This window comes from Phyllostomus discolor, chromosome 12 (assembly GCF_004126475.2).
Source record: "Phyllostomus discolor isolate MPI-MPIP mPhyDis1 chromosome 12, mPhyDis1.pri.v3, whole genome shotgun sequence".
NCBI classification, from domain to species: Eukaryota; Metazoa; Chordata; class Mammalia; order Chiroptera; family Phyllostomidae; genus Phyllostomus; species Phyllostomus discolor.
The window spans coordinates 15,615,177-15,629,197 of record NC_040914.2 but is presented as its reverse complement, the minus strand read 5'-3'; the positions used below and the strand labels follow the sequence as shown (position 1 = coordinate 15,629,197).

General features: G+C 48.8%; 1 protein-coding gene and 1 pseudogene across 1 annotated transcript; both read left to right on the top strand.

Annotated features, from left to right (window-relative positions):
• Nucleotides 1-514: 514 nt before the first annotated feature.
• LOC114511440 lies at nt 515-1,328 on the top strand (annotated as a pseudogene).
• A 7,414-nt stretch (nt 1,329-8,742) lies between these two features.
• On the top strand, nt 8,743-12,189 carry LYPD5 (LY6/PLAUR domain containing 5). Its single transcript, XM_028530135.2, has 5 exons — nt 8,743-8,857; nt 10,381-10,509; nt 11,073-11,249; nt 11,384-11,530; nt 11,849-12,189. Exons 1-5 carry the CDS (start codon nt 8,800-8,802, stop codon nt 12,106-12,108), a joined length of 771 nt encoding a protein of 256 aa, XP_028385936.2. The 5' UTR covers nt 8,743-8,799; the 3' UTR covers nt 12,109-12,189.
• The last annotated feature ends 1,832 nt before the right edge of the window (nt 12,190-14,021 follow it).

Sequence of the window (14,021 nt, the reverse complement as noted above, 5' to 3'; positions counted from 1 at the left end):
TCTCGGGGAGCTGGGATGTCTGAAGGTCGGAGCCCTTATCTTTTGAAGTCAGTTCCTAGGGTTCTCTCTTCTTTTATTTTTTTAAGAATTCTTACTTTTTTAATTTAAAAACTTTGTTGTTCAATTACAGTTGTCTCCATTTTCCCCCATCTCTTCTCTCCACCCCAAGTTCCTAGGACTCTTATAATAAACATACCCTTCATCTACAAGCTACATGTTAGTCAGAGTCAGCACTTACAGAAACAGTGTCAGTGAATGGTGAGGTGGGTTACAAGTTCCCACCACTACAACCTGCCACTGTTACACATTTATCAAAAATAAATCTGAGACTGTTTAATGTGAAAAGAGAACATTGGCTAAGAATTCAGTTTGAGCCCTGGTGGGATTCTGTCCTGTGTGTCTGTTCCGTGGAACCGAACTTGTTTATCTCCACCCACCTTCCCTCCCACCTGAGTGCGTGCTGCCACCCACGGAAGATCCAGCAGATGTGGATATGAGCCCTCTGCAGCCCAGAACTGTCTTTTCAGTTGTGAACTCAAAGCTGACAAAGATGATCACTTTAAGGTGGATAATGATGAAAATGAGCACCAGTTATCTTAACAGTCAGTTTAGGGACTGGTACAAGGATGAATTGCACATTGTTGAAGCAGAGGCAATGAATTATGAAGGCAGGCCAATTAAAGTAACACTGGCAACTTTGAAAATGTCTGTACAGCCAATGGTTTCCCTTGGTGGCTTTGAAATAACACCACCCATGGTCTTAGGTTGAAGTGTGGTTCAGGGCCTGAGCATATGAGTGGACAGCACTTCATAGCTGTAGGGGAAGATGCAGAGTCAAAAGATGAAGAGGAGGAAGATGTGAAACTCCTAAGTATGTCTGGGAAGCATTCTGCCCATGAAAGTGGTAGCAAGTTTCCACAGAAAAAGGTAAAACTTGCAGCTGATGATGATGAAGAGGAGGCGGAGGAGGAAGAGGAAGATGATGATTTTGAGGATGAGGAAGCTGAAGAAAAAGCTCCAGTAAGAAATCTATATGAAATACTCCAGCCAAAAATGTACATAAATCAAACCAGAATGGAAAAAACTCAAAACCCTCAATGCCAAGATCAAAAGGTCAAGAATCCTTCAAAAAGCAGGAAAAAATTCCTAAAACACCAAAAGGGCCTAGTTCTGTAGAAGACATTAGAGCAAAACTGCAAACAAGTATAGAAAAGGGCAGTTCACACCCCACAGCGGATGCCAAGTTCATCAGTTATGTGAAGAATTGCTTCCGGATGACGGAGCAGGAGGCCATTCAAGATCTCTGGCCACAAGAGAAGTCTCTTTAAGAAAATAGTTTAAGTGGTTTGTTAAAATTATCTGTCTTATTTCACTTCTGTAACAGTTGTTATCTGGCTGCCCTTTTACAACACAGAGTGAGAACTTTCCCTACCGTGTCTGATAAATGTTGTCCAGGTTCCAGTGCCAAGAATGTGTTGCCCAAAATGCCTGTTTAGTTTTTAAAGGTGGAACTCCACCCTTTGCTGGGTTTTGAGTCTGTATGGAACGTTATGATAGGACATAGTAGTGGTGGTGGTCAGATCATTAGAAACAGTGGGGAGACAAAAATATACATGTGAAATGAACTCAGTACTTTAATAAAAAAAGAATACAATTCATGGTTGTGGGTAATACCTTTTTAGAAATTGTTCATGGCATTCATAAGGATTTGCATCTTAGAACATAAGCCAAATTTATATCTGATTTTCAAAGTGTTTTAAATAATGTTTTAAGGGAAATTAATATTTTGAGCAAAATAATGAAGGGACCCAATTCAGTGCCCTGATGAGCACCAAAAGGAGGAAGAGGAGCGCAAGATCAGCAAAACACTAAAAACTGTTGAATCGAAGCTCTGGCCAGGTAGTTCAGTTGGATAGAGCATCCTCCCCATACACCAAAATTGGGGGTTCAATCCCTGGTCAGTGCACATACAAGAATCAACCAATGAGTTAATTGATAGATGGAATTAACAAATCGATGTTTCTCTCTCTCTTCTTCACTCTCTCTCTAAAATCAATTTTAAAAAATGAGACTTGCGGTCAGGATGGTGACATAGGTAAACATGACTCATCTCCTCACACAAACACATCAAAATTACAATTAAATCATAGAACAACCATCACTCAGAACCTTCAGAAATGGAATTAAATGGAAGTCTGATATCTATGGAATTAAAGAAACCATATCCACCCAGACTGGCAGGAGGGGCAGAGAGACATGAAATGGGCTGGTCCCACATCTACCTGTGGTGGATAAAAATATAGGAGGGCAATCTTGGGAGCCAGGAGTCACAGCCCAGGGTACTGGTGCCAGGAAGATAAGTCCCCATAACTTCTGGCGGCAAAAAACCAGCATGGACTGAGCCAGGAGAAGAAACTTCTGTAGTTCCAAGCAGTTCCTCTTAAAGAATGCACATATGAACTTACTCAGACTCACTCCCTCTGAGCTCTAGCACCAGGGTAGCAGCTTGAAAGGCACCAGTGGCATACAGAGAGGAACTGAAGTGTCTGGCATCAAGGTGAGAGTTGGGGGACAGCCTTCTCCCAGACAGAAAGGCAGGCAGAGTTCCAGAGCTGGCAGGCTGGTACCATATCTGAGACACCATCGACCTGGCCAACACTGGTTGCCCTGCCCTGGAAATGCCTTGAGGCTTCGTCCTATCCAACTTACAGCTGTTAGTAGCTTTTCTGTATGAGAAGGCTTGTCTTAGATTAAGCTTCACAACTTCCTAAATCCTTTCCAACAAATAACAGCTTGCTTCAATGAGTCCCCAGTACCCCGCCCCTGCCCTGCACAACCCCTCTTAAGTGGCCCCAGGCAGGACACGAGTAGCAGCTAGCCTAGATTGAGAACTTGGCTTCACCTGGGAGTCTCCAAGCCCAGCACCGGTAGCAGCTGTCTCAGATTGTTCTATAGCTCGGGCAGGGTGGCTCCAGGCAAAACACAGGAGGGGGTTGATCTTGGCATGCTTCACCTGGGGAGCCCCAGGGCCTGCACACCCAGTGTACAGCTATAAACCACATCAGAGCACCAGCACACTGTCCTGCATAGCTGATTTTCCATGTAGGGCAAATGTTGGTGGTCAGTGGTCACAGCCAGTCCTTGCAACTGACTGGCCTGGGTAAATCCCTCCCATCGACCTGCCAAAAATAATCAAGGCTCAATTACAAGAGGGAGGAATACTCAGCCCACATGAAGGGTGCACCTCAAGTACCCAGCTTGGGTGATGAAGGAGGCTGTGCTATTGGACCCTACAAGACACCTACTACATTAGGTCATGTGATGGATGAAGACAGGGAGTTACAGCAACTCTACTTAATACATAGAAACAAGCAGAGAGGCTGCCAAAATGAAGAGACAAAGAAACATGGCCCAGGTTCTGGCCAAGATGTAGGCGTAGGTAGAAACCCTTCACTTCCTCACACAACCAAAAGGAGGATAACAACCAATCTAAAATCAATAAACAACCAGAAGCACTAGAAAATCAAACAGCACGAAACTCCGACAACCAAGGAATTAAAGAAAAAATCAGGCAGAACAACCAAACCAGTAAGGCGGCAGACCTCTTGGGCTGGACCAGGTCGACCTAGAAAAACCACGGCGAGGTGGTAGACTGGGCAAGCAGGGCTGGCTGAAGGTGAAACTGAGCCTCAGAGCTGACTGTGGGCTACGTGGGGGGTTGCCACGGTGGGGGAAACTCCCATTTTCACATGAGAGTCCTTTGGAAAGTGGGGTTAGAGACGAGCAGGCAAGCTGCAGTTCCCTCTCTGGCCCCTCCCCCACAGGCAGCACTGCAGTCCAGCAAGGAGAGTATCCCTGCCTGGGTGAATATCTAAGCGCCCCACCTCGCCCTCTTACAGACTATCAGCTGTGCCAAGACAAAGAAATATGGCCCAAATGAAAGAACACAGCAAAACCTCAGAAAGAGAACTAAGCGATGAGGAGATAGCCAACCTATCTGATGGAGAATTTAAAGCCCTGGTAATCAAAATGCTCACAGATCTGAGTGAGCTTGGTCGAAAAATGAAAAAAAGAACAAATGAAAGATACCCCAAAGTGAAATAAAGCAAAATATTCAGGGAACCAACAGTGACAGGAAGGAAACCAGGACTCAAAGCAGTGATTTGGAACAAAAGGAAAAAATGAACATCCAACCGGAACAGAATGAAGACACAGGAATTCAGAAAAGTGAAGAGAGACTTACAAAACTCTGGGATAACCTGAAACATTCCAATATCCGAATTATGGGGGTCCCAGGAGGAGAAGAACAACAGCAAGAAATTGAAAACTTATTTGAACAAATAATGAAGGAGAACTTCCCCAGTCTTGCAAAGGAAATAGACTTCCAGGAAGTCCAGGAAGCTCAGAAAGTCCCAAAGAAGTTGGACCCAAAGAAGAACATACCAAGGCATATCATCATTAAGTTACCCAAGACTAAAGATAAAGAGAGAATCCTAAGAGAAGCAAGAGAAAAGGAGGCAGTTACCTACAAAGGTGTTCCCATAAGGCTATCAGCTGATTTCTCAAAAGAAATCTTGCAGGCAAGAAGGGGCTGCAAAGAAGTATTCCAAGTCATGAAAGGCAAGGGCCTACATCCAAGATCACTCTATCCAGCAAAGCTATCATTTAGAATGGAAGGACAGATAAAGGGCTTCCTAGATAAGGTCAAGTTAAAGGAGTTCATCATCACCAAGCCATTATTATAGGAAATGTTAAAAGGACTTATTTAAGAAAAGATCAAAACTATGAACAATAAAATGGCAGTAAATACATATTTATCAACAACTGAATCTAAAAAACCAACTCAGCAAACAAGAAGAATAGAGATGGAATCATGGCTGTAGAGAGCATTTTGCTGGTTGCCAGGTGGAAAGGGGCTGTGGGAGAACGGATGAATAGGTGAGGGAATTAAGAGGTACTAGGAGGTAGTTACAGAATAACCATGGGACGTAAAGTACAGCACAGGAAGTGGAGTGGCCAGATAACTTGTATACATGACCTATGGACACAAACAGTGGTGTGGGATTGCCTGAGGGAGTGGGGGTGCTGGGTGGAGAGGAGCAAAGGGGGGAAATTCAGGACAACTGTAATAGCATAATCACTAAAATATAATTTTTAAAATAAAATATAATATAAAAAATTGAGTCTGGGTGGTGAGTGCATTATTTGCTGTGTATTTGTGTGTGCTCAAGAATATCTACAGTGAAAAGTTTTTAAAATAGCACCTTAATGGCTATGACAAAACATCCTCACTTTTCCCAATCTCTTAATTAATTACTTAATTTCTAAAGTTTAATTTCTAAAAAGAGTCTACCAAAAAACAACAACAACAAGAATCTCTGGATTCACAGGGAGCTCGGAGTTCTTGTTGTACGGCTCTCTGTGGATGCCAGAACCCAGCCCAAATCCCTACACCCAGGTCACTGGCCTCCACTTGACGACCTTGACTATTACCTGCAATGGGGAGCTTTCTACCTGCTTTCTCACAGCCTCCAAAAATACCTGAATTTACCAAAATCAAAATCACACCCCCCCCCAGCCACACACATGGTCACATACACACACACACTCACACACACAATAATGGGCTGGTCTGGAGACTCTTCAAGCCTCGACTTCTGAATCAAGGAGCCATCATAAACACCTTCAAAGCCTCCACCTTCCACAAGGGCTTCCGAAAACCCAGTCTCCTTCCTTGGCCAACCTCCACTTCCCAGGGTCCCTGAGCTCCACCCAAAACCTGTGTGGCCAGCCCCAGACAGACAGCCTGCAGCAGGGAGAAAAGAAACAGGAATAATAATTTGGATGCAAAACAGGTTGGGAGGGGCAGCGATTGAGGCCTAATGGGAGGGGCAGGAGTTTGGCAAGCTGAGGGTGAGGGAGGCTATGCCCCAAAGAGTCCAGAGCCCTGGGTGTCTACAAAGCCTGGGTGTCCACCGTCAAAGAAAGTTGCACCAAACAAAGTCAAAGAAGCACAGGAGACTTTGTTCAAGCCCATGTAATAGGGGAGAGTGAGTGAACTCAACTCCACAGAAACAAAAGGTAGAAAGGTTTTTAAGCTCTGGATGGGCAAGTGGAAGGAGGGATCTGGAGGATGATGAGAGGGAGCTTGGTCCACGGGATGTGTCCAACTCACTGAGTCACTCTTGAGTTTGCAAATGTTTTTCTCCGTGATTAGGCCATCTGGGTTTGCTAATTGTCACTTAGTCAGTCAGCTCCTACCTTCCTGCAGAGCTGGGAGAAGGGATGCCATCTTCCTGGGTGATGACATTTCAAAGGGGTGGCGCCCAGGTCACTGAGAAAGGCATTCCTGGGTGGTAAAACTGGCAAGAGGCAGGGAGATTTACCTACATTTCAAAGGGACAGGAATAGAATTTGCAATGACAAGTTTTCTAAAGTAAATGCTCTAAGAAAAGGAAAGTGGGGGGGGGGCCATACTTACAGTGAGGAACAAACGTGTAAAATTTAGTCAAGCTCAGAGGACAGTTAAGGCTGTCCTGGCCACCGAGATTGTTGTCAACTCTGTCCCACAGCACAGAGAGTGGATGTGCTCCCAGCAGGCAGCTCCTCCAAGCGAGAGCACGAGGGGCGTCAGGAGGGCTGACCTGGGTTCTCTGCCCCAGCTCCCACTGCCTGCAGGGACATCCCATCTGGGTGTCCCCTTCGGCCCTGGGTCTGAGTGTCCCCGTGGGTCTGTCTGTGCCCTCTGGTTGTCTGCCTGTTTCTATCTCATCCAATTTTTGAAATTTATTCATTTACTAATCAAATAAACATTTATTAAGTGCCTTGTGTGGGCATGTCCTGTTCATTGAGGTGTCTGAGTGGGTCTCTGTGTCTACCTTTACATCTGTACACACATGTGTAACTCTGGGACTCCTCTCTCTCTGTCACTCCCACCCTCCCTCTCTGCTTGTACGTTCATTGTTTCATTTATTCATACAACTTAGCAAACATCCCTGAGGCCTCTGAGGAGGTCACAGCCTGATGGGGGAGACAGACGATAGCCCAATCCAGGGTCAACACGGCTGGAAGACAAAGAGGTACTTGTTGCTGAGTAGGGGTGGGTGAGTGGGGATACAGGGGGTCCCAGAAGCTTCCAGGAAAACATGATGTTTGTGTCTGTGGGTCTGGAGACGTGGCCTCAGGACTGGAGGCTCTGTGTGTCTGAGTATGTGGGTCATGTGTGTTGGGGTGCAGGAAGAGGAGAGAGGCCACGCACGTCAACCTCAGACTAGACCACAGTGTGGGGAACAGCGTAGAAAGAGAGCAAAATGCAGATTCCTTCAATATTTTTTATTATTTTTATCATTTTAATGAGGAAGCCAAAGGATGGAGATAATTAATCTGAAGTCACAGAACTAGCAAAGAGTAGTCAAATATATGACCCACACAGTCTAACTCACAACCAACCACACAGTCGACATATAAACATAGGGCCAAATCGTATACATTTTAATATATTTAGAGAATAGGTTTCATTCTATTGAATTATTATTATTATTTTCCAGACTACAACAGAAAAAACGTTTTCTGAATTTAAGATACTATTCAGAAGTCTGAAAGGCATGAAGCCACCATGTCAATGTCTTCTATGAGTTGATTTTCAGTTTTCCCAGCAATCTATGTTATCTGAGCAGAACTCAAACCTAACTACTTCTTTTTTTAGTACTTTTTAAAAACTTTAAAAAAATTTTTTATTTAAATTGTTGTTGCAGTACAATTTTCTATCTTTTACTCCCATCCCAACCCACCCCTCCCCTCCTCACTCCCATTTCCACCCACCCCTAGTTTTTATCCATGTGTCCTTATACTCGTTCCTGTAAACCCTTCCTCTTTTCCCCTGAAATTCCCCTGAAATTCCCTCTCCTCTTCCCTCTGAACTCTGTCAGTCTGTTCTTTATTTCAGTGTCTTTAGTTATATTTTGCTTGTTTCTTTGTTTTGTTGTTTAGGTTCCTGTCAAAGGTGAGATCATATGGTATTTGTCTTTCACTGCTTGGCTTATTTCACTTAGCATAATACTTTCCAGTTGCATCCATGCTGTTGCAAAGGGTAGGAGCTCCTTCTTTCTTTCTGCTGCATAAAATTCCATTGTGTAAATGTACCATAGTTTTTGGATCCATTCATTTACTGATGGGCATCTAGGTTGCTTCCAACACTTGGCTATTGTAAATTGCGCTGCTATGAACATTGGGGTGCATAGGTTCTTTTGGATTGGTGTTTTAGGGTTCTTAGGATATAATCCTAGCAGTGGAATTGCTGGGTCAAAAGGCAGATCCATTTTTAGTTTTCTGAGAAAATTCCATACTGTTTTCCATAGTGGTTGTACCAGTCTGCAATCCCACCAACAGTGTACTAGGAATTTTCACCACCCCTTTTCACCACAACCTCTCCAACACTTGTTGTTTGTTGCTTTGTTTATGGTGGCCATTCTGACTGGTGTAAAGTGGTATCTCATTGTGTTTTTCATTTGCATCTCTCTGAGATCCCTCCAATATTAAGGATTGTAAATCCCTAGCCACCTCCTCCTTCAGACCAGGAGTTCAGGCCCCCAACCCCTCCTTCCTCAGTGCCCAGGAGTCATTGTGGCCTCACCATTGAATATCTAGGAGGAGACCAGCCCTGGAGAGGGAGGGCGGGGGTGGAGGAATCCTGCCAAGCTGGGGCGCTGGGATGACTGGAGCCGGCCCGGACAACCAGCAGAGCAGACATCGGAGCAGAGGAGCTGTCCACGGTGTCTCTGCTCAGCTCCAGGACCTGCAATGGGAGTCCCCAGAGCCTTCCTGCTCTGCCTCTGTGGGGCTGCACTCTGCCCGACAGGTACGCAGACTTCTGAGTCCATTGAGAGGATGGGCCTGGTGGGGGCTTGGACTCCTGGGTCTGAGGGAGAAGGGGCTGGGGGCCTGCAGTCCTGGGTCTTGGTCATGGAGAGGTCTGGAGACTGTGTCCTTTTCACTTCCCTTCCCCATCAGTTTCTCCATTTTCCCTCTTCCTGGTGCTTCAGCCTTCCTCATCCTCCTTGCCCATGACCCCATTCAAGGGTACTTCTGGGGAGTGAGGGGGCTCTTTCCTAAACTGTCAGGGAACCTTGGTCTCATCCTCAAGCCATCCCTTCCCCCAGTTTGGGTAAGAACAGGGACATACTCATTGGGACTGAAGTGGTTACAAAGACAAGGAGTTGGAGAGGTGGGAAATAGCTATGTCTGTGCAAAACTGACATGTGTGCGCATCCGTGAAAGATAAGCCTGGGTGTGTGTATGCGTGTCAGTGTGTCACCTTATCCTGTGGGTCCCTGTGCTTGTGTGTGTTTCTCTGTGTCAGGTTCTGATGTCTGGGTGCTGGAACAAATGCTTTTATGGGTGTTTATCCCTTATTTTCACCTTTTTAATAAAAAAGATGCAGGTCTAATTTTGTACATCTGTGTCTCCCTTTGTATTCCTGCATCTCTGTGATCAGTAGGCGTACACTTATCTCTGTGTGCATGCCTTGGGGTATTTTGATATACATCTGTCACTGTGTGTACCTGTGTCTCATGTCTCCACGTGTCTTGTGTCTATGATTTTAAATTGTATGTTTTTGTGGGTCTTTCTTGTCTACCTCTAACTACACAACTGTGGTCTCTCTACTTGTGGGTCTGTGATACTCGGTCTGCACTTGTCTCTCTGCGGGTCTGACTCCTATGCCCCTGGGTCTCCGTGTGGGGTTATTGGTCCCATACCCACACACTTTTCTCCGAGTAGAATCTTGCATGTGTGAGGTGCTGTGCTTTGGTCTGAGGGGTTTCTATTGGAGGGTCTGAGTGCTAGTTGTTTTGCGTGTGAATGGCCAGCAGCCTTCAGGATCCTGCGTGTCCATCTGTGAGATTCACATGAGCCTGTCAATTGTGTTCTTTTGCATTTATGTCCGTGTTTAAGTGCCCTGTGTGTGTATCGCTGGGGCTGGTTGTATCCGTGTCTTTCTAGTACAAGGTTGCACATCCCGCTGCCTGTACTGTAGTATCTGTTTTCCATCAGTGACCTTTAAGTGTTACTGATCTTCGTGAGTGTAGTCGGGATAGGGCTGGGCAGAGCAGGAGTGAATCACTTCCTCCTTATTTAAATCTCAGAGAGCTTCCTGGAAGAGTCAAGACCTGGAATAATCTGGGGGAAAAAACTGGACTGGCAGGTGCACAGAAGCCATTACTCTGCCACCAGGGAAACAGCCATAACCGGTGGTGGCAGCAGACCCTGGTTGTCTCTAGGCAACAAGGCCTGTCTCCCCTCAGAGAACAGCCGGGCTGGTGTGACTGTCATATGCACATCCCTGGCCTGCTCCCCTCACCTCACCCCTGCTCCTCTCCTCAGAGTCCCAAGCCCTGCAGTGCTACAGCTTTCAGCACACCTACTTCGGGCCCTTTGACCTCAGTGGCATGAAACTTGCCAACATCTCCTGTCCCTCTGGATGCTCTGAGGCTGTCTTGTCACTGGACACTGGTGAGGAAGCAGGGGGGAAAAAAGACACAGAGAGAGAAGCGTGAGCAGAAGAAAAAGGGGTGGAGGATGTGGGCTGGATGAGAGATTAGGGAGGGAGGGGCAGGGCCGCCAGGTTGGGGGGTGGAATTGGGTAGGAGAGGGAGGGAAGAACAAGGAAGCAGTTGGGAGGTGAGGGAAAGGGAGGAGACGACAGAGAAAGAAAAGGGTGGGCGAGGGCGTGGGGTGGGGAAGGAGGAGGAGGCAACAGGGACCCAGGAAGAGGAGGTGGGAGAGGGGGGAACAGAGTCAGTGAAGAGGAAGATCAGGGGAGGCGAGGGGGAGGGCTGAAGGGTGGAGGTGGCCTGGAAAGTGGAGTCCCAGTGGGAGAGAGAGAGGAAGGGAAGGGCAGGAAGGAGAAGGAAAGTGAGAAAGAAGGATGGAGGAGGAGAGGAGAGGGGAGGGAGAGACTTGAGACTAGAGGGGGACAGGTGCAGAGCGGAGGTTAGAGGGAGAGGAGGGGTGGGAGAGCAGGAGGAAGGCGGGGGAGGAGGCAGAGCACCAGGCCCATCCCCTCCCGCCCACAGGGTACCGCGCCTCGGTGACCATGGTACAGAAAGGCTGCTGGACAGGCCCGTCCACCGGAGAGATGCTGTCGAACGACTACGCGCTGCCGCCTGACTACTCGGTAGTGCGAGGCTGCAAGACCGACTGGTGCAACGATGACCTCATGTCCCACGACACCATCCCCAACCTGAGCCCAGGTATGCCGGAGGGCTGGAATGGGCGTGGGCGGGCGGAGAGGGGACGGGAGAGGCAGGTGCCCTGGTGCGGCGCGCAACCCGCACTACCAACCGGAGAACCCTCACCCGAGTGTGAATCTACGCTCTCTTGCCAGCGCCCAACCCCCCAACGCTCAGCGGCGTCGAGTGCTACTCCTGCGTGGGGACCCGGCCAGAGGACTGCACCCCGGAGAAGTCCCGACGGGTCCAGTGTCACCAGGACCAAAGCGTCTGCTTTCTGGGCAGTGGCCGAATGACCATTGGTGAGGGGCTCGGAGGGGAGGAGGGCCCGGAGGCAGCGCAGGACTGAGGGTAGAGGCACCAGGCAGGCCGGACAGGGAGGCGTGGCCCTAAAGGAAGAGCTGTGGCTCTCCTCCGAAGGAGGGGGCACGGCCAGCTCTGGAAGGAGAAGGCGTAGCCTGGTCTGAGCGAGGCACGACCCTGGACTGAGGGCGGAGGCGTGGCCCTAGCTCAAAGCGGGGAGACTGGAGGCAAGTGTGCGGACCCAGTCGTGGCCCTGGCCTCCTTCACGTCTGAGCCCTCCTCTCTGTCGTCCCCCTCTCTGTCGTCCCCCTCTCCAGGCAATTTCTCAGTCCCCGTGTACATCAGAACCTGCCACCGGCCCTCCTGCACCATCATGGGCACCACCAGCCCCTGGACAGACATCGACCTGAAGGGCTCCTGCTGTGAGGGGCACCTCTGCAACAGGGGCTCCATAACCCTGCCCTTCACTACCGCTTCAGCCGCCACCCCTCCCACGGGACCCCACATTGCAGCCCTGCTCCTTATGGTTCCCCTCCTGGTTGGCACACTGGGAGGATCCCTCTGCCTCTCCCTGTAGACAACCCCTCCGGCCTCTTCATGAACAGGATGCTTGGGGCAGGACACACCTGCCCCATCACTGCTTCAGCCCCTGTGATGTGGAAAGTGATGTCACACAAGAGGTGCATTCCTGTCTGTCTCTCTCTCCCACTTCCCTATGGCCACCCTGCCCTCACCTGCTCAGCAGGCCTGGGAGAAATTGGGCAAGGTCCCCGGCATCCCAGGGTAGGGAGGTGCAGCCACCTCCTGCACCTGATGAAGAGCAAACCTGAGCACCAGCCAGGCCCCAGCACCCCATGACCTTGCTTCCTGTGCTCCCCACCCCCGCCCCCAGGAGCCTAGGGCCAGCTCCAGCAGGGAACTACATGATGTCTTTGTTAGTATCATCGCTAGAGGCTCAAGAGGCAGTGTATCATTAAGTTAGGAGCCCAAACCCTGGAGCCAAGCTGAATGGGTTTGAATCCCATCTCTACCTTTTAGCCTGCGGGGGACCTTGGGCAAGTTACTTAACCTCTCTGCACTTGTGTTTCCTCGCCTGTAAGGCAGAAGTGGAAATAAAACCTACGATAATGACAAAACCTACTTCCCAGTGGTTGTGGTCGGGACTCAACGGGCTGAGTATGGAGTACCTGGTACGCAACAGTCGCCCAGCATAGGTGGGCTGTTGTCACAATCCGCACCTGACAGATGAGGGAACGAGAGGTGCGGACACTTGCTTGAGCTCATGTAGCTTGTGAGTGGACAGTCAGCAGTGTGACTCCCAGCCTCGTGAGCCACGAGGCTAGGCCACCTTCCAAACACCTGGGTGTTGATTAATGTGGCAGAAACACCCTTGAGGCAAAGCTGAACCAGGCAAAATCCTCCAGCCTGAGAAGATGGGAGAAGATTTCCTGGAGGAGGTAAATCTTAAACCCCTGAAGGATAAAAAGGCATTGGCAGATGCAAGCAGGAGGAAGGGTGTTCTAGGTGAAGGAGACGGCCTGGATGAAGATCTGGAGTAGGAAGGACCCCAGGGTGTGCAGGACACATATGTGAGCACATGAACTTCATCCTCTTGTACACATGCTTTTCAAGGTTGTTTCACATCCTTCCCCCCAACTTGACCCAATGAGCCGGTGAAGGGGAGTTACATCCCCGTTTTGCAGTCAAGTTACCTGAGACAGAGAGAGAGACAGAGAGAGACAGAGAGAGAGAGAGAGAGAGCAATTTCAGAGTGAGTGGCAGAGGAAGGAGGGGTCCCCACGCCTTCTCACTCCCCCTCAGGGGGCAGCCTTGCGGGGTGAGGCCATCTCGGAAACACTGCCACACTCCTGCGAGGTCAGAAGAGAAGGACGCTAGATATCTCCATGTCCTGATGTAGAAAGGGAACCTGAGTTGGTCATTATTCATGTAACATCACATTTATTGAGCACCTACTATGTGCCAGGCACTGTTCTAGTTGATGGGCATACTGCACTGGACAAATCAGGCAAAAGTCCCAACCTTCTAGGAGCTGACCTTTCTAGCGGGAGCAGACTTGCATGTCACTGCACAGGAGGTTTAAAGCTCGGGTGGTCAGTCTGACCGTCAACTTGGCCATTATTCATTCAAACGGTAATTTTGGTGTTGCTGCGAAGGTGTTCTGTAGATGTGATGAAAGCCTATGATCAGCTGACTTTAAACTCAGGAGATTATCCTACATCATCTGGCCGGGCCTCATTCAATCAGCTGACAGGTCGTAAGAGCAGAGCTGACATTTCCTGGAAAAGAAACCTGCTCACAGAGAGCAAGGTCAGCCCGTGCCCGGGACCTGCCCTTCCAGACGGCCTGCCCTGCGAGTAGGGAACTGGTCTGACCAGCCCTGCAGTCACACGAGCCAATTCCTTCTGTTGTTCTGGTCGATCCAAGACGGGTACAGAATCCATGAGGATTAGTAGCAGAGGGCCACCATGA